General features: G+C 43.3%; 1 protein-coding gene across 1 annotated transcript in view; it reads left to right on the top strand.

Moving 5' to 3' along the window:
* Positions 1 to 17,444, top strand: part of LOC142660735 (5-hydroxytryptamine receptor 3A-like) — a 30,482-nt gene extending 13,038 nt beyond the window's left edge. Inside the window, exons 7-12 of the mRNA XM_075837554.1 lie at positions 3,182 to 3,291; positions 4,626 to 4,798; positions 8,025 to 8,185; positions 11,034 to 11,238; positions 16,529 to 16,735; positions 17,122 to 17,444. Coding sequence (XP_075693669.1) covers positions 3,182 to 3,291; positions 4,626 to 4,798; positions 8,025 to 8,185; positions 11,034 to 11,238; positions 16,529 to 16,735; positions 17,122 to 17,396 — 1,131 coding nt within the window. The 3' untranslated portion in view covers positions 17,397 to 17,444. The remainder of the gene's footprint in view (positions 1 to 3,181; positions 3,292 to 4,625; positions 4,799 to 8,024; positions 8,186 to 11,033; positions 11,239 to 16,528; positions 16,736 to 17,121) is intronic.
* Positions 17,445 to 20,222: the final 2,778 nt, after the last annotated feature.

The raw sequence follows: 20,222 nt of genomic DNA, 5'->3' as shown, positions 1-20,222 counted from the left end.
CACCTCACCGGTGTCCGGCCCTTGACTAGCGCCCCCGGCCCCTCGTCCTTTTCCCTTCCGAAAACATTTAACCGCTCCGTGAGAGATCCCCCCGCAGGAGGAGCAGCTATGTTTGAACTTACAACCCGATCCGAACTTACACTGGCCCTCATTAAACTGCCAGCAGAACCCGGATTTTCCTCCTGTCCCCCCTGCTCCCCCCCCCCGAAGGCAATGAGGGGCCGGCCACCCCGGCCCCACCCCCTTGAAAGGACTGGCCAAAACGCACTGGAGCCATGACCCGCAACCATAACCCTATGTCTTTGTTATCCCACCTAATGTCAGGTCTCACTGCCTTCCGCTGCCGGAACTGCTCATCATAGCGCAGCCACGTCTGCCCGCCATAAACTCGATGAGCCTCTCCGATAGCATCCATATAACAGAAGAGGCCGGAACAATGCTCCGGCGTCTTCTGTCCAATTACGCTTGCCAAAATAGCAAACGCCTGCAACCAATTAACAAAAGTTTGGGGAATCAATCGATACCGACGTTTTTCCTCCTTCTCCTTCTTGCTTTCCAACCACTTCCCTTTATCTAAATTGAACTTCTCCAACGGCAACAATGAAAAAATTTCCACATATTCATCCCTCCATATCTTTTCCCTTACTTCCGGTTTCAGATGCGCCCCCAATGGGCCCTCAAAACAAACATAGACCTCGCCCTTCGCCTTATCATCCAACCGCACCTCATCCACTGCCACATCCTTTTCTGTCTGCACCGACACTGCCACGCCCGATTCCCTAGACACCACCCCAGCTCCCCATAGCGTGCTATCCACCACTGCAGGCCCCGACGGCCCCACCCAAGCTGCAACCGGGGACGGGGAACCTATCGCCCCCCCTCCGCATCGCGCCAAAAGGTCACGCACACAACACAACAATTCCTGAATCTCACCCCCACCACCCGTACTTCCTGTAATCCCCCCGCTACACCCCGGCAATCCCGTAGGCAAAAGTGAACCCCCACCCCCTACCCCTGGGGACCGAAATACAGCAGGCAATGAAAAAGTAAGAGACAGCGACTCACCGGGCTGCGCAGGTGCTGTGTCCCCACCAGCCGGGGCGAAGGATCCATCCAGACGTCCCTCTTGGTCACCGAACTCACGGTCGTCCACTTCATCCTGCCCAGACGGGCCAGGACAAGCGCCGCACGCATGACATCCCCGACCTTCTGATGGAGCGCTCCTTAACTGCGCCAATGAACTGGGCCTCTCCGCCCGTCTGTTGGGGAGGCTCGACCACCCCGCGGCCCGCAGGTAGCCGCCCTCCTGCCCGCCGTGTCACCACCGACCGTGGCACACGCCTGGAATTGGTTGCACCATCCTGGGTACAGGTGGGCCGCCCGACTGGAGCATCGCCAGCACGGCCCACCGCAAGTCCTGGGTCCCGTCGTCTGGAGGCAGAGGGAGGTCCCGGATGCATGGGTGCCTGCCCTACCACCTCCGCTGAGCCAGGCCGGCTTCCAGGATTCCTCTCAGACCAGGCCGTCCTGCTCACGGCAGCCGAGCGAGGGGCCCGGCCTGGAGGGTCCCTCGTGGGGCTCCTTACCCTGCGCCTGGCTCGTGGCATCACTTCCGGGCTCAACCTCTCCGGAGGCCTCGTGCGACGTGACCGCCGCCGGGGAGGAGAGGACGGCACCGCCTGCGCCCCAGATCCAAACACGGAGCTGGGTAAGTAGTGCATCCAGTATAAAGTACTGGACAAACTTCCCTGTGCTGCTGCAATCTTCCCTGTGCTGTTAACTAAAAATCACCAGCTTCCCTGTGCTGCTGCAAGCTTCCCTGTGCTGTTACTAAAGATGGCGACGCCTTTCCCTCTCCTACCCTTAAGTAAACTGACCTCGCCCCCCCTCACATCCGCCCCCTCCTAACCACACCCCTAACTCCTTAACTCCTTCCCTTCCTAACATCCCTGATCATGGTGGCCTCCCCCTATGGCATTCTGCCGGGTCCAGCCTGTACTTTATAAATAAGCAAAGCCCCCTTTAAGGGTGGGAACTCTCCCCCACACCATTACAGATGGGACATTGGACCCCCCTCAGGCTCCAGGGCCATTACAACTGCTACATCTGTACCCCTTAATGTTACCAGTCGCTGATTGAGTTAATCGCCCTCATCGTCTTTAACACAAGGTTCCGCAGCAGTTGATGTGTGTATTCCAGTGTCTTCCGTCATAACAATGCCAGCCTCAATGCCTTCATACAGTGCCAGCCACAGTGTACCTAATAATGGGCAACTACAGTACCCTTTATATAGTTCTAGCCACAATGCCTCACGTACAGTGTCTGAACGGGCCCTCAAAACATCATTGCTTCATTCCCTCCTATACATTGCCAGCCAAAGTATACATCCATGCAGTGCCAACCACAAGGCAACACCCTAAATATAGTAGTCCTTTATACTCCTGCCTATTTTCTCAGTACTGCTATGTTCACATATAAACTTTTGCAACAAATGGTCTTTATTACTTTAATGCATCTTGGATAAATAAAAATAAAGCAACTTTGCAAATAGTCTTGACCAACTGTATCCTACCGTTTTGTGTGTACAGCTGCTTTGCAGACCTATGTGTCTCCATGTTTACAGACTACAAATAAATCCTGTGTGTAGTCTGAACCTGCAATCATGTGTTAAGGCCCTTTTACACTGGCTAATTATCGGGCAAATGTTCCCGATTATTGCCCCGTGTGAACAGGGCAGCGATCACAGATGAACAAGCAAACGCTCGTTCATCTGCTGATCGTATCGTTTTAGAAAACTGAAATATTATCGTTGTCAGCGGCACATCTTGGTGTGTAAACAGGGAGACGCTCTGCCGACATGATAATAATGTATGGGGACGAGCGATCGGAGTAACAAGCCCTCGTCCCCGTACATAGCCACTTGTGACAGGAGCAAACGAGCGCAAATCAACGTGCTGTCAGGTCGTGTAAGAGGACTTTTATTCCCTTCCATCTGCCTCCTCTTTTACTGTCTGTATATTAGCAAGTAGAGGGATCAGGGCGAAGAGAGTAACACATGACTGCATTATCAGCCTACACAAAACATTGTTTGTTATCTAAGGAACTTGGCTGTTTTGCGCATTTAAATTTTTATACAGCATGGTATTAATGGTTTAATCAGCTATTATTTCCCATATTTCAGTCTTGGCAAAATGAATTTCTGTCCTGGCTCCCAGATGACTTTTGCGGAATTGAGAGCCTCTTTGTTCCCAGTGATTACTTTTGGAAACCAGATTTATACATATATGAAATGTAAGTCAGGCAATGTACATCTGAATCTGAACAAGGACAACATGGTGCCCTCACCACCAACTGTCCTTGAGACATCTGCACCCTTTATCCAACCAAACACTAAATCGGGGCGCGTTGATATAAATCAACATTGTAATTTACGTATTGTTACATTTCAGTTGTTTTATCCATGCAAATGCTGTGTGAAGTTACTGCCACTAGGTGTCTCCCTTTCTTTAATCTGCTGTCCATCCCCTGTTAAGCAAAATCCATCTCTAGTTACAGAGCAGAAGAGACGAGAGACGGTCTGCAGGAAGTGTGGGGGGGGGTCTCACAGCCTGATCATAGAAGTCTATGCAGAGGGGAGAGGAACAGGAGGAGGAAGCAGGTGGAGTCAGAGACACTGCTGCCCTTAGAAGTCTATGGAGGGGGAAGGAGGGAGCAGGAGCTGGGAGGAGACAGACATGTTGCCCATAGAAGTCTACGGAGAGGGGAGGGGTGAGCAGGAGCAGAATGAAGAGAGACAGAAATACTGCCCATATAAGTCTATGGAGAGGAAAGGGGAATCAGAAGCAAAGTGAGAGACACACAGATGTGCTGCAGCTTCTGGTAAGAGTTATATGTCAGCCCAGTACTTCATTCTCAGCTACACTGGTCTGTACTGCTGACTAATGTCCTTCATGCAGCCGCATCTTTTATATATGTGTGATTGATAGAGACAAGTGAGCAGGATTCTCCTCTTCTATATGTGCAGTGTAGAGAAGACATGATAATCATTAGGCTCCGCCCGCTAGCTCAAAGAAAACTAGGAATTAGAGCTAGAGCCTGCAGAGGGGATAACTGCTAAATAATGCAGAATACAAGTCATATAATGGCCAGAAATAGTGTTATTCCTCATGTACACACATATGACAGCTCGTTTTGAAAAGTTAGATACACTTTAAATAAATTATAATAAACACAATACATCTGTATATAGTTAAATGCACTGTTGGAGTTGGGTCATTTAGTGGGCTCTACTTGGTGAAGATTTATTGTAAATATTTTTTTTAACGCAAGTAAAGGAGCCTTTACAGTAACTACAGAAGCCAAAGAGGTGGAGCGTGAGCATTGGAAGCTCTACACAGACTGCAGCTAGAGAGCAGGAAGATCTGCTGGCTTGAAAATATGGGGCATAGAAGTTTCATTAGGTATTTGGCAGATCTACTGCCATATATTGTAAATTGTATGTAAAACATCAGGTAAACCTTAAAACCATTCCATACATTTTCCAGTTTCAGCAGATCATTTTTTTACCTTATACAATGTACGGATTAGTGTATATGGACAGAGATATAACATATACTGTTTTACAGGACTGAAGACGATCGGAAATCCCCAGTGATTTTGTATTATAACCTAAATAATAATGGAAAAATAAGCAACTCCATGCCATTGCGGGTTATTAGCACATGTAACTTGGACTTGTATAAGTTCCCCTTTGATAAGCAGACCTGCAGGTTGACATTTGGTTCGTATGTTTATACAGGTATATAACCGTGTATTTTAGTGTTTTGTGCAACTTTCTTTTTATTAACCCCTTAATGACCGGGCATGTTTGTACCTTAATGACCAAGCCAGATTTGTTAAATCTGGTATGTCTGACTTTATCAGAGAATAACTCTGTGAAAGTTTTGAATATCCAAGTAATTATAACATTGTTTTTTCATCACATGTTGTACTTTATTTTAGTGGTAAAAGTAGACTGATACGATTTGCGGAAATTAATAAAAAAATAGAAAAATGGAAGAAATTTTGTAAAAATTACCATTTTCCCCTATTTTTAACTGCAATATGTCACATATGTACACACATACTGTACAATTTTTTTAATTAAATATATATTTCTATCTCTTTACTCTATTTTGGCAGCACTTTTTAAAAAATAAAATACATTTTCAGCAATTTAGAGGACTTACAAATTGAATAATAATTTTATAAATTTTGAAGTACATTTTGTTTTCCTGCACCAAACCAGGTTTTCAGAGGCTCATAGGTCTCAGAGTGATGGAAACCCCCACAAATGACCCCATTTAGAAAACTAGACCCCTTAAGGTATTTACCTAAGGGTATAGTAAGTATTTTGACCCCACAGTTTTTTGCTAAATTTAATACATAGCAGGTGAAAAAAAAATAATTCACTTTTTTTCATAAAAGTATCAGTTTGAAGACCAATTTCTTTGTAAGGCGACCATGAGAATGAAGAAACACACCACAAAATCTATCACCCTGTTTCTCCTGTTTTCAAAAATACCAACATTGTGGCCCTAATGCGCTGCCTGGACACACGGCAGGACCCAAAAGGAAGGGAGCACCCGGAGGCTTTCAGGACTCATATTTTGCTTGAAAATGTTTTAGGCCCCACTGTACATTTGGAGAGGCTTTGAGCTGCCAGAACGATAGTAACTCCCCATAAACGACCCCATTTAGAAAACTAGACCCCTTAAGGTATTTATCTAGGGGTATAGTTAGCATTTTGACCACACAGGTTTTTTGCTAAATATATTGGAATTAGTCTGTAAAAATTAAAATGTACTTTTTTTCTAAAACAACATAGAAATTTTTATTATTTACAAGGAATAACGAAGAAAATGCACCCCAACATTTGTAAAGAAATGTCTCCCGATTACGACAATACCCCATATGTGGTAATAAACTGCTGTTTGGACCAACAGCAGGGCTCAGAAGGGAAGGAGCGCCATTTGGATTTATGATTTTGCTGGAATGGTTTTCGGTGCCATGTCGCATTTGCAATGCACTGGAGGGACCAAAACAGTGGAAACCCACCAAAAGTGACCCCATTTTGGAAAAACCTTCAAGGAATTTTTCTAGGGGTATAGTGAGCATTTACACCCCACGGGTCTTTTGCAGAGTTTACTGGAATTAGGGCGCGAAAATTAATATCAACATTTTTTTCCACTAAAATGTTGCATTTTCTCATTTTCACAAGGAATAAAGGAGGAAAAAAACAACCATTTTTTATAAAGCAATTTCTCCCGAGTACGGAAATACCCCACATGGGGTCATACGTTTTTTCATTAGAAATGAATTAACCCTTTCAGGACTGATCCATTTTTTGCCTTCTTATTTTAGATTTTCACTCCCCGCTTTCCAAGAGCCATAACTTCTTTATTTTTCCATCAATAGAGCGGTGTGAGGGCTTATTTGTTGCGGGACAATCTGTCGTTTTCATTGGTACTATTTTGGGGTACATGCGATTTTTTTTGATCACTTTTTATTCAATTTTTTTGCAATCCTGAGCAAAAAACAGGAATTCTGACACCGTTTTTTTAGGTTTTCTTTTTGCGGCGCTCACCGTACGCTATAAATGACATTTTTACTTTATTCTGTGAGTTGGTACGATTACGGCGATACCATATGTATATAGGTTTGGTCCTTTTTTTTAGCGTTTGCACAATAAAATGACTTATTTATAAAAAAAAAAAATTCTGTGTCGCCATATTCTGAGAGCCGTAATTTTTTAATTCTTTAGTCAAAAAAGCTGTGTAAGGGCTTGTTTTTTGCGGGACGGATAGAAGTTTTTATTGGTACTATTTTCGGGTACATGCGACTTTTTGATCACTTTTTATTCTTTATTTAGGGAGCGGTGGTGACCAAAAAAATTGCGATTCTGTCGTAGTTTTTTATTGATTTTTTTTGGGGTGTTCATCGTGCGGGAAAAATAACATTATAGTTTTATAGTTGGGTTCGTTACGAACGCGGTGATACCAAATATGTGTACTTTTTTAACGTGTTCATTTTTTTTCTATAATAAAAGTCTTATTAAAGGGAAAAAAAGCATTTAGTGTTTATAGAACTTATAACTTTTATTTTTACACTTTTTTGAAAACATTTTTATTACTTTTTTTTACCTTTTTAACTTGTCCCACTAGGGGACACTTAGTCTTGCAGCTTTGATCGCTGCTAGAGTACATTACACTACACACGTAGTGTGATGTACTCTAACTGTCATTGTGACGTGACTGTCACACTGACAGGAAGCAGAGGAGGAACGGCCGGAGGCTGTTCCTCCGAGGCTTCCGTACATGGCAACCCGGAGGTCATTATCTGACCTCCGATTGCCGTGACAAGCATCGGTAGCCCCCACGATCACTTAGTGGGGGCTGCCGATGTGCTTCAAACCACTTAAATGCGGCGACGGCAATCCGTCGTCGCACTTAAGGGGTTAACTGCCGAAATCAGCGGCGATGGTCCGCTGTCCGGCGAGACTGATGTTTCAGCTGTCTAGGACAGCTGTCAGCGCGGGTCTGTCACTCTGTGTTTACACAGAGTGACAGTTTGAAATGCGGACGAAAATGAACGTCATGGTGCGGGAACTAGCAGCCGACCATGACGTTCATTTTCGTCCTTGGTCGTTAAGGGGTTAAAAATAATTTTTACTTTTTGAGATACAGCTTCTATGTATCCTGGATACATAGAAGCCATATCTTGCGCTGAAACCTGAATCTGTCAGGTCCTCGGGACTGACCGTTTCGGTGACATGCAGGATCCAGCTGTTATCCTTCACATCTCTGTTTATTCCCCTTACATCCTTGTTACCATCTCCAGCAAATTTTCATGGCAATGATGTCAGATATATTTTACATTAGAGTAAGTGCACGAGAAGTGAATAGGGGTTATACCTGAAATCCGCTTCCATATGTTATGATTTTGTGATCTTTATGTAACTATCCCAAGATGTTATATACCCACAGTTAAAAATATGATCATGGTGCCTAGAGCCAACTCCTATGAAGTCAATAAAAACTCTCAAGAAGTATTTGTTGGTAAAGGAGACTGGATCCTGGTAGAAATCACAGTGCAAAACCTTACATACGGTTTCTTGAATGACGGCTTCAGTCAAGTCATTTATGAGGTGAGGAGTTAATTAAAAATCTAGATAACACCACAGGGCGGTATCATTATAAAACCAGGACATTTTATAGAGGGCAGAACACATAGTTGATAACTTTTGAAAGTCGCTTTCATGGAAATCCTAGATGCAGGCAGTGGCGGATTAAGTAGACCATAGGCCCTGGGCTGTTACGCAAACTTGGGCTCCCCTTCTCCTGTGTCCCTACATACTGACAGTCTCCATCCATCGCTGACAGTATCACACTGTGCAGGGACACATCCTACTGACATGGGGAATGGTAAAACCCATTTGTCAATGCTTGCACAAAAAGGTGGAGTTAATAATAGTTATGGCACGGTAACAGATTCTCTATAAATCCAGTGACGCACAGGTGACGACGTCTCAGATTCGAGTAGCTTTTTTTTCCTCTTTTCTTCTCCATCCGGTCCAAACTTCATGACGACTTCTCCCGGCCATGACCCATTTCTTCAGAATTTGCCACTCTGATGTCTTCATCTCTTCACTTATCCAACATTTCCACACCTATAAACAAAGGTAAAATAATCATGGTGCCACATACTGTGCGCCTGAATATAATTGTGTCAAACACTGTAAAGTAAAGCACCACATACACACAGCCCCCTGTGGACAGCCCCCTGTAGATAGCGACACACACACACACCCATATAGATAGCGCCACACCCATCCCCCTGTAGACAGCATCACACCCCCTTTAGATAGCGCCAAACACAGCCTCTGTAGATAGCACCACACACACACCCATATAGATAGCGCCACACCCATCCTCCTGTAGACAGCATCACACACGGCCCTACCTTTAGATAGCGCCACACAGCCCGCCCCCTGTAGAGAGCACCACATACCCCCCTGTAGGTAGCGCCACATACAGCCCACCTGTAGATAGCGCCACACACAGCCACCCTAAAGATAGCGCCACTCAGCCCCCTTGTAGATAGCACCACACAGACTCCCTGTAGGTAGCGCCACACACAGCCCCCTATAGATAGCGCCACACAGCCCCCCTCCTTGTATATAGTGCCACACAGCCCCCCTTGTACATAGTGCCACACAGCCCTCCTCTTGTAAATAGTGCCACACAGCCCTCCTCTTGTAAATAGTGCCACACAACGCCCCCCTTGTAAATAGTGCCACACAGCCCCCCCTTGTATATAGTGCCACACAGCCCCCCTCCATGTATATAGTGCCACACAGCCCCCCTTGTATAGAGTGCCACACAGCCCCCCTCCTTGTATATAGTGCCACACAGCTCTTCCCTTGTATACAGTGCCACACAGACCTCTATCTTGTATATAGTGCCACACAGCCCCCCTTGTATAGAGTGCCACACAGCCCCCCTCCTTGTATATAGTGCCACACAGCCCTTCCCTTGTATATAGTGCCACACAGCCTTGTGGGCGGGACGCTTACGCAGATCAGCGTGATGCAGTGACGTCATCATGCCGGCATGCGCAGGGAGTCTTCCCAGCGCTTTATAGGCTGCAGGCCTAACTTGGCCTGCAGCCTATAGTCTTCATTTGTATCTGCGTCCTGAGGACGCAGATACAAGTGAATGTGGCTGTTGCTAGCATTGGGGACCCCTCCGGTGCTAGCGACGGCATCAGGCATGAAGGGGCCTGTGCCGCCGGGCCCATAAATGTTATGGGCCATGGGCCCCCTAGGAGCCTTCGGTCCCATGCGGTCGCCCGAACCGCCCTTATGAAGATCCGCCACTGGATGCAGGGGAGGAAGAAAGATGTGTAAAGTCTACCCTAATAATGTGGTTGGTAGAGTAATGAGTTCTTTTTCATAGTTTTAAACTAGGAATTGTATCCGTGTCAGCCCAAGTTCTGGATTTTGCTACCTATTGTAATGATGAAGAAGGTCATTTTTTCTGCAGCTTGTCTTACTAGGGAAATGTTCTCAGAAGGGTAAGAATACGGTGGGTTAGTAAGGAAAATGTGAAAGTGGGGCAGGGGTGGGAGAGGCACATCGTCCTCAGAGTATGGGGTCGTAGAAGATACTTAAGCTGGCCATATACATGAGCTATCTCAGCCATAAACATGCAGATTCAGCCATTTTGTGCATGTTTATTTCAGTGGGGAGGTAAATAACCTGCTGCCAGGCACTTCTGGTAGTGGCTTATCATCCGCGTAAACTAAGGATTGGGCATGTTGAAATTCAACATGCCCAATCCTTCTTTTCCCCGACATCTGCCTTTGGGCGACAGTCAGCAGGCCACCATCCACATTAGATTGTCGGTACAGCCGACTTTTCTCTCACATGTTTGGTCATCTTAAGAAAAAAAGCTGGCTGCAAAAGATGGTGAAAGATGAATTATGGAACATTATGATCACAGTAAACAGGTTTATAGAGAAGATTTCCTCCATGAGTTGTTGCATATGGCCATGAAACATTTTCATAAGTTGAATTATTTTTGTAGAACTGGCATCACTTTTAGGCTATGTTCACACAGGGCAGATACGCTGCGTAAAAGCACACAGCGTATCCGCCCTGGGCACCGCAGGGGATTCTGCTGCGGAAAGCTGCACTTAAAAAAAAAAGTTTCATACATACCTAGCCATGGTGCCGCTTCACTCTGCCGCTTCCCTCTGCCATCCACCAGGCCGGCCTCCTGGGATGACGTTTCATCCCATGTGACCGCTGCAGCTTGTGCTCATCCACACGCTCAGCATTTTTGCAGTGTGTGGATGAGATTTGTTTAAATCTCATTCACTTTACTGCTACTGTATCATGCTGCGGATTTTCCGCAACTAAATCCGTAGCGGAAAATTCTCAGTATATACGCTACTTATTCCCTTTTTTAATAAAAAATTTTCCCGCTTGTTAGGTCACAGTAAAAAGAGCCCCCGTCATCTACATTATTAACCTCATTATTCCAGCTTGCTTCCTGGTTTTCCTCGACTTCGCCGCCATGTTCATTACGTCATATGGGGAAAGACTTGGCTTCAAAATCAATGTCATCTTAGGATTTTCTGTGCTTCTGCTGATTCTACACAACATGTTACCAAATTCTGATAACACTCCTATGTTAGGTATGTATATGTTCATACACCAATTGACTTTATCCAACATACATATCAATATTTTATATTTCCTTTGTATGTTGTTGTATATATTATGTGCATACTATATCCAGCATCTTTTTTCTCTTTGTGGGAAACGCTGGTTTCTTCACTTTCAGTTATTCATTATAACGTACAGATAGTGAATAGTTTTTACAAACAGAAGTATCAGTGACAAAAAAATACATTAGATAAAAGTTAGATTTTAATTTGGGGAAAAATAATAAAGCAGGGTGGTGATCGGAAAATGGGGCCAGGTGGTCGAGATTCCAGATCTTTATTGGGCACCTAGGTGCCTCCCTAGCTGTTATACTGTTCATAGCAAGTAAGGGTAGGTTTAGGGAACAAATCTGATGCATTACAAAGGGTAAGTAGATTGCTTTAAAGTTGTTGTTTTTTCAGGAAAATAAATTGATTGCCTATATTTAGGAGTCCAACCCCTTTTTCCAGGCGCATTCATTTTTGTCTGAGCTGCAGTACCAGGCCTAGCCGCATATTCGTTCAAATAGTAAAGGTAGCGCACCTCACTATATGCCGCCACTGTATGACTGTCCCTCAGCCTCATACGGAGCCACACCAGCTCCAGTTCATATACTTCCATATAATATGTGACAGGTTTCTAATAGGTTTATATAAAATAAAGAATAAACTTCTTACATTCCAATAGTCATTTTTGAGGACCATGCCCCCCCCCCCCCATTTAATCGTTCAACTTTATTGATACAATCCAGTGTTTTATACAAACAGAGAACGATGAGGCCTCTTTTTTGGAGATCCTTCTTCATGCTTCATCTGTGTCAATGAGACCTGAGTGTTCTCGGTTGTATGAAACACTGGATTGTATCAATGAAGTTGAACAAATAAACAGGGCATGGACCAGAAAATGACTACTTGAATATAAGTAGTTTATTCTGTATTTCATATAAACCTTGTTAAAGGGGGCAATTGACTATCTGTATTATCTCCCTTTTCTCCGTTCCTAGTCCGTTACCTCTGTTTCCTATATAGTCCGCTTACTTTGTATTGTTCACAATGTGCACACACTCCAGTCCTTCACACACCACAGGAATAACATACAACCCTCGCAGATACTTAAATATATAAAAATACTTTACTCATAACATAGACGTGACAAACCAATATACACTACATCAAGATACAATACATTACATAGACAACACAACCACACACAGCTGCCTCTGTTCCTACCTTCCCTGGACACTTTGCGCATGTGACTAGTAATGTGTATGTATATATAATATAAATCCAGGTCCCAACCCTATACGGTCTCCTGGTACTACAACTATAACCAAAGCCACATACAGCGCCTGACCATTAGTACATGTACATATAGAGACTCATGCTTAAAGAGCATATATATATATATATCTACTCATCTATAATCCACATAAGATTCCTAGAATATCTCTATATACACATATAAAGTCTGCTGTAATATAATTATACTTATATACATACACAGAAAGCACACATATAATATAACTTAGCTTGCTCCTGATGTTAGAGAGGCTCTGTCACCAGATTTTGCAACCCCTATCTGCTATTGCAGCAGATAGGCACTGCAATGTAGATTACAGTAACGTTTTTATTTTTAAAAAACGAGCATTTTTGGCCAAGTTATGACCATTTTTGTATTTATGCAAATGAGGCTTGCAAAAGTCCAAGTGGGCGTGTTTAAAGTAAAAGTCCAAGTGGGCGTGTATTATGTGCGTACATCGGGGCGTTTTTACTACTTTTACTAGCTGGGCGTTCTGACGAGAAGTATCATCCACTTCTCTTCAGAACGCCCAGCTTCTGGCAGTGCAGACACACAGCGTGTTCTCGAGAGATCACGCTGTGACGTCACTCACTTCCTGCCCCAGGTCCTGCATCGTGTCGGCCACATCGGCACCAGAGGCTACAGTTGATTCTGCAGCAGCATCAGCGTTTGCAGGTAAGTAGCTACATCGACTTACCTGCAAACGCCGATGCTGCTGCAGAATCAACTGTAGCCTCTGGTGCCGATGTGTCCTCGCTCGTCCGACACGATGCAGGACCTGGGGCAGGAAGTGAGTGACGTCACAGCGTGATCTCTCGAGAACACGCTGTGTGTCTGCACTGCCAGAAGCTGGGCGTTCTGAAGAGAAGTGGATGATACTTCTCGTCAGAACGCCCAGCTAGTAAAAGTAGTAAAAACGCCCCGATGTACGCACATAATACACGCCCAGTTGGACTTTTACTTTAAACACGCCCACTTGGACTTTTGCAAGCCTCATTTGCATAACTACAAAAATGGTCATAACTTGGCCAAAAATGCTCGTTTTTTAAAAATAGAAACGTTACTGTAATCTACATTGCAGCGCCGATCTGCTGCAATAGCAGATAGGGGTTGCAAAATCTGGTGACAGAGCCTCTTTAAGTGCTGAGCGTCCAGGGCTGGCAGGAAAGAGCCCGCACCAAGAACTTCCCATGACCTATATGTTCCTATCCCTGGGTTGAACCCACCCATTCCATTGACTCCGCCTTATGACCACCCATACACCTTCCAATGTGCATCTGTACAGTATAGGTAAATCTATTCCCAGTATACTCAGCTGTCTCTACATCCAGTTTACAATGGCTCCTTCCTGTACTGAGGTCCATTGTAATGCTAATAAGGCAGTAGATAAGAATCTATGACCAAATGGCTTCTGAGCATACTGCCTCCTCAAAGGGTCAACACCACTGAATAATATCAGTATATACTATATCTATTTACCAGGTATATTTTATGTGGTCATAAGACAGAGTGTCTGGATGGGAACAATATTCTCCTGCAACAAACCTATTGGAAGAATGTCACATTTTCTATGACAGCTCATCTACGTGCACCATAGCCCCTTTGTTCTGCTGATACTAAGGGTCCTGAATATCCCCCCCCCCCCCATGGATCACACATTGATGGCCTATGCTAAGGTGGTTTTACCAGAGAAACGCAACTTATAATTTATTGCCCAGATTCTGCAGTTTTGAGAAATATCCCACATGGGGCCCTAGTGAGGTAATGGACTGAAACACCGGCCTCCGAAGCAAAGGAGCACGTCGTGGATTTTGAGGTCTCCTTTTTATTAGGCACCATGTCCGGTTTGAAGAGCTCTTGTGGTGCCAAAACAGTGGAAACCCCCCAAAAGTGACCCTATTTGGCAAACTACACCCCTCAAGGAACTTATCGAGGGGTATAGTGGGCATTTGGATCCCACAGGTTGTTTGCTGCATTTTGTGGAATTAGGCTGTGCAATTGAAAATCTAATTTTTCCGATAAAAGGTACAACTTTTTAATTTTTACAAGGAATAAAGGAGAAAAAGCACCCCAACATTTGTAAAACAATTTCTCCTGATTACCGCAATACCTTATATGTGGTCATAAATTGCTAGTTGGACAAACGGCAGGGCTCAGAAAGGCAGGAGCGCTATTTGGCATGTAGATTTTGCTGGATTGGTTTATGGGCGCAATGTTGGATTTGCAGAGCTTCTGAGGTACCAGCACAGGGGAAACCCCCTTAAAAGTGACCCCATTTTGGAAACTAGACCCCTAGAGGAATTCATTGCAGTTTTCATGGGGTGCATGCAACTTTTTGATCAGTTTTTATCCTATTTTTTACGAGGCGTGGTGACTAAAAACAGCTATTCAACTATTGTTTTTTATTCCTTTTTTTTTACAGTGGTGACCGTGCACTATAAATGACATATTTACTTAATTCTGCGGGGCGATACAATTAAGGCGATAGCTTATGTTTATAGGTTTTTTTTATGTCTCATGGCGTTTGCACAATAAAATAATTTTTATAAAAAATCATTTACTTTTTGTGTTGCCATATTCTAAGAGCCATAACTTTTTTATTGTTCCATCAAGAAAGCCGTGCGAGGACTTGTTTTTTGCGTAACGAAGTTTGTCGCTCTGGTCAATACAATTTTTAGGTACATGCGAGTTTTTGATCTCTTTTTATTTCATTTTTTGGGAGTTGAAGTGACCAAAAAATAGCGATTCTGGTATGGTTTATTATAATTTTCTTTTATGGCGTTCACCGCGCAGGATAAATAATGAAATACTTTTGTAGTACAGGCCATTACGGACGTGGCAATACCAATTATGTATAGTTTATTTTTATTTTTTTAAATAATAAAGACTGATAAGGGACAGCAGCTGTCACAGCTCCTGTATGTGACGGGAGGACAGCCGAAATGGGCGATCCTCCCGTGACGTACTAATAGGTCATGGAGCGCTAACGCTGCACATAATTATCATGACCTAATAGTACGTCAAGGAGCAGGAATTGGTTAATTAAGAACCCCTATGACTTGAAGGATGGTGTGCTTGGCCTAAATGAAAACAATGGGCACCATCTAAGCTCAAGGGAAAAATATTTTCACCTACATCTATGTGTTATGTCTTAGGGCTTATTCACATGAACGTGGGGAAACTCAGACGTGAAAAAGGGCCATTTTTCCTGTCCGAGTTGCCCCTGTGCGGGTCCTGTTTTCACGGATCCTCATAGACTTGAGTCTATGGAGGGATCATTGACAAGAAAATACGACGTTTCTATGTTTCAACGGACCCTTCACACGGTCCATTGAAACAACGGCCGTTTGAACAGCCCCATTGAAATACATGCGTCCATGTGACGGCCGTTGTTCTAACGGCCGTCACACGGACGTATTCTACGTTCGTCTGAATAAGCCCTTAATGCTGGCATTATGCTTCTCCTCCATGTTTGAGTTATGTATGGTCACAGCAGAGAAGGACCATGCTTATTTATATTTAGTACAGTAGTGAAAGATAGAGGAAGGAACGTCCTGCCAAGTGTCCTTGTTTTTTCTCCGCCCTTAATTAATTCTTCCTTGAGCTAAAGAAATGAGTAATGTAAGAAAAAACTGTTTTTTAGAGTCACTTTTCCTGACAATGTCCTTTACGATTCTGAGAAGTTACTTGGCAGATTTAAGTCATACTATTGCTCAGATTTTTCTAAAAAGCCATTTAGGTGGGACACCTCTTTAACATTAGGAGGCATGGACCAAACTTTTGTAATGTTACCATTTTTCCCACCTGAAGGTAAGCCCAAGTGAAACCACGCATATTGAAATAATAGAAATAATCTTCTGTCTGATGGTGAACGTTATTGTAAATTTGTAACGGTTTGTGGACAATATGTAATATGTTGTAGCCTTTGTGTACTGTTGTCTTTCTATTTTAATCTGACACTTACTTCTGGTCTCTGTACAGGCATTTTATGCTCTGTATGTTTGGCTATGATGGTCCTCAGTATTTTTGGAACGGTCTGTTCTTCGTATATATTGGAGCAGTCTTCCACTCTCCCACATGTTCCACCATGGTTGAAGACTATTGTTCTGAACTATCTAGCATGCATTTTGTGCTTCAGGAACACATTACTTATGGAAGAAGTAATTGCTGATGCGACAATGCATAAAGGTTAGTATATGGGAAATAATTATTCAAGGTTCATGTTTCCTATGATATGATTGCTTCCAAGGGCATAGACTATGGAGCACTTGAGGAGAAACCCATCTTCCTTCCCAATAAGTAGTTTTAAACAGTGTAGGGCTACCCCTTTCTATAGGTACCACTTTGTCAAGCAAGGCATGAGAGAACAAGCCCTAGGGCACTGCCACATTTCTATCTGACAGACTTTGGAAAGGGGGTTGGGAAGTTGCTTGGTCCTCATGTCGAGGATGAGTGGTGTGGTGGAATGAGCTAGACGCAAATGTATGGCCCAATGTGGGTTTTGATTAGGGTTCCCCTCATTTCGATGAAAGTCTTGGTTGGTTCTGTAAGAAGATAATTCTGTTCTGTCAAAGCTCCAGAAATCAAAACAAAGACCAATGCAGAAGCCCAATGTTGGAAAAATTACCCAGAGAAGAAGGAGAAAGACAATGTGGAGGTAAAGCTATTGAAAAGACTTGTGCTAGAAGTCCTACAGATCCATCAAGATTTAATCCTTGCTAAAAATGAGGAAGCCTCAAGATCGTTGTGGTTTATGGTTGCACACGTCATTGACCGTTTCGTTCTCGTCTTGTATTTTATAACAGTAGCAATAGCGTTCGTTACTATGATTATTGTTTGGGCCGTGTAAATTCTATGTATCTCTTGTGACCTAGTTATTATCATGTTTGCCATTATTATCAAGAGAATAAAATATTTTTTATAATTATTTTGGTGTAAACCAGTTTTTGCTATTGTTTATGTATAGTTGTGTCTTACATGTGTTGTGTATAAAAATCAAGACACTGTCTCTACTGTCTATAGCTTTAATCTCTATATGTGTACTGTCTTTCCAATAAAGTGGGACGACCTTTCACAATTGGAGCGATTTTAAAGGGTAACTAAACGTTCAACAAACTTCTGACATGTCATAGTGACACGTCAGATGTTTTGATTAGTGGGGGTCCGAGCACTAAGTCGCCCCACTAATCGCAAAAACGAAGCTGCAGAAGTGCTCATGTGAAAAATCAATGTACCGGAGTATGAGCACTTCTGCTGCTTTGTTTTAGCGATTGGTGGGGGGTCTCAGTGCTCGGACCCCCACAAATCCAAACTTCTGACATGTCACTATGACATGTCAGAAGTTTGTTGAATGTTTAGTTACCCTCTAAAGATTATATTTAGGTCTTGCATAAATAGCAGAACCCAAATACTATGGATTTTAAATTCATGCAACCTGTTTTCTGCTGATGGGTCTGCAGAGCAGGGTCTTGAGCTTTAGTTGGCCATATATTTATAATAGTCGTAGTTGAGCACTAACTCAGGCCACGCGGATGTCCTCCAACTTCTAAATAAACATGCATGCTCTGCTAGCCGAGCGTACATGTTTATTTCCATCCAACAATATCAATATAAACCAATAAAGAGCCAAATTTAATTTTATTTAAATAGGCTCTGTCACCACATTATAAGTGCCCTATCTCCTATATAAGGAGATCGGCGCTATAATGTAGGTGACAGCAGCGCTTTTTATTTAGAAAAACTATCTATTTTTACCACTTTATTAGCGATTTTAGCTTTATGCGAGATTACGCTTGCTCTGCTGTAAGTACCACAGAAACGTTAGCGACGTGTCGGGATTGTGAATAGACATCGCGTCCTGGCTGGAAGGAATGTCTATTCACTGACTAGACTCCTCAGTAACGTTAATGTGTCAGTATAAGACAGCACATAGTGAATAACGCAGTGTCACTATGCGCTGACTAAAGGAGTGGAGAGAAGTGCATGACAAGGGCCCCTCCGAGCCATAGGCTTGGGGGTACACATGGTCGCACGAGCCCCAAAAATATGTTTTTATTGGTATTTATATCTGTTATGTAGTATGATTTTGTGTGGTTGTATTCCCCCCCCCCCTTCCCCTCTTTTTTCCAGATGTAGTGAAATGGTACTTACCTATGTAAGCTGTACAAGTTGGTACGAGCGGGTTCCAGTTGTTTCTATCTCCAGGCAGATGTTTCCTGGTGAACAGCTGATTGGACGAGGTCAGCTGTGCTGTTGGCATGAGCAGGTTCCAGAATATTCTATCTCCAGGCAGTTTTCTTCTAGGTACAGCTGATTGGTTATTGGAATTCCAAAACGGTGGGAATCTGTACTATAAAGGAGTGAGCTTCTTCGTGGTCAAGCAGTCGTCTGGAGCCGTTTGGATCGTCGCCCACCCACCCTCCATTATGTCTGAATTTCCCTTCCATCACAATGTTTGTTAGAGGGATTTTGTCACCGAGCTAATGCTGGGCGGACTTTTTATTATAAAAGCTGGATTTTTATTGTTTTATTGATTTCAATTTATAGTTATTTATATATTATAAGTATTATGGATTTTATGTTACCCTTAATAAATATCGTGGCCGTTATTATCCAATGATTCTATTGTCTCTGTTTTCTTTTAATGTAGTTTATTTTGTGGGGTCTGTGCTACCATGGCTCATGCCACTTGTCATTTGATATTGAAGCCCAATGTGCCATGTTGCAGAATTTCTACACCGAAAATACAGTAAATTCAAGTGAATGAAATTCCTCTTAAAATTTACATAGACTTTAGGGCATTCTCGAGGAATAACAATCCAGAGTGGATTTTTTTTTTATACAGAGTCCTCAAATTTCACTAATTCAAAATGGCTGATATCTAAGCAAAATCTGTAATTGTGTGGGAATTTTTTACTTCAGCGTATTTAAACAGGTGTAGGGCCTGTTCACATCAGCGTCTGGCTTCTGTTCATCGATTCTGTTCGATTTCCGTCGGAGGAAACGATGAACGGAAAGTCAAATAGAAACCATAGCTTCCATTTGCATTACCGTTAATTTAGATGGTAATGCTTCCGTTGCAGTTGGTTTCCGTTTGTTTCCAGTCTGTAAGGTTTGCGTTTTTTTTTTGCGGAAACAATAGCGTAGTCGACTATGCTATTGTTTCCGTGAAAAAAGGGAAACCTTACGAAACAGAAACAGATGGACACCAACTGCAACAGAAGCATTACTATTGAAATCTATAGTAATGCAAACAGAAGCTATGGTTTCCGTTTGGCTTTCCATTCATCGGTTCCTCTGACGGAAATCGAACGGAACCGATGAACGAAAGCCCGACGCTGATGTAATCGCACCCTTAGGGATTTGCACGGTCCTAGTCTTTGAGGAATACTGTGCTGTTAGTTGGTGCAGGGTTAGCTGCCAAAACATGGGCACCTATATGCCCAGACCAGTAGTAGTGTAAATCCGGAACTGATAGAACCGACTATACAATTCCACCAGCAAGTATCTGTCCCTGGTTTTCATACAGAACTTATACATTTTTCACATTCCTGAGACGGTGAAAAGACGTATATACAAGGACATATGACCGTACAATCCCCCTACCTGGAGGCCATAAATAAGCACCACCAACTGACCAGTGATTCACGTTGTCCAAAAATTAGCTTTCTTTTCT

The sequence above is a fragment of the Rhinoderma darwinii genome, chromosome 9, assembly GCF_050947455.1.
Source record: "Rhinoderma darwinii isolate aRhiDar2 chromosome 9, aRhiDar2.hap1, whole genome shotgun sequence".
In the NCBI taxonomy this organism is placed as follows: Eukaryota; Metazoa; Chordata; class Amphibia; order Anura; family Rhinodermatidae; genus Rhinoderma; species Rhinoderma darwinii.
The sequence above is the reverse complement of the archived record's forward strand: the minus strand, read 5'-3'. Positions and strand labels throughout refer to the sequence as shown.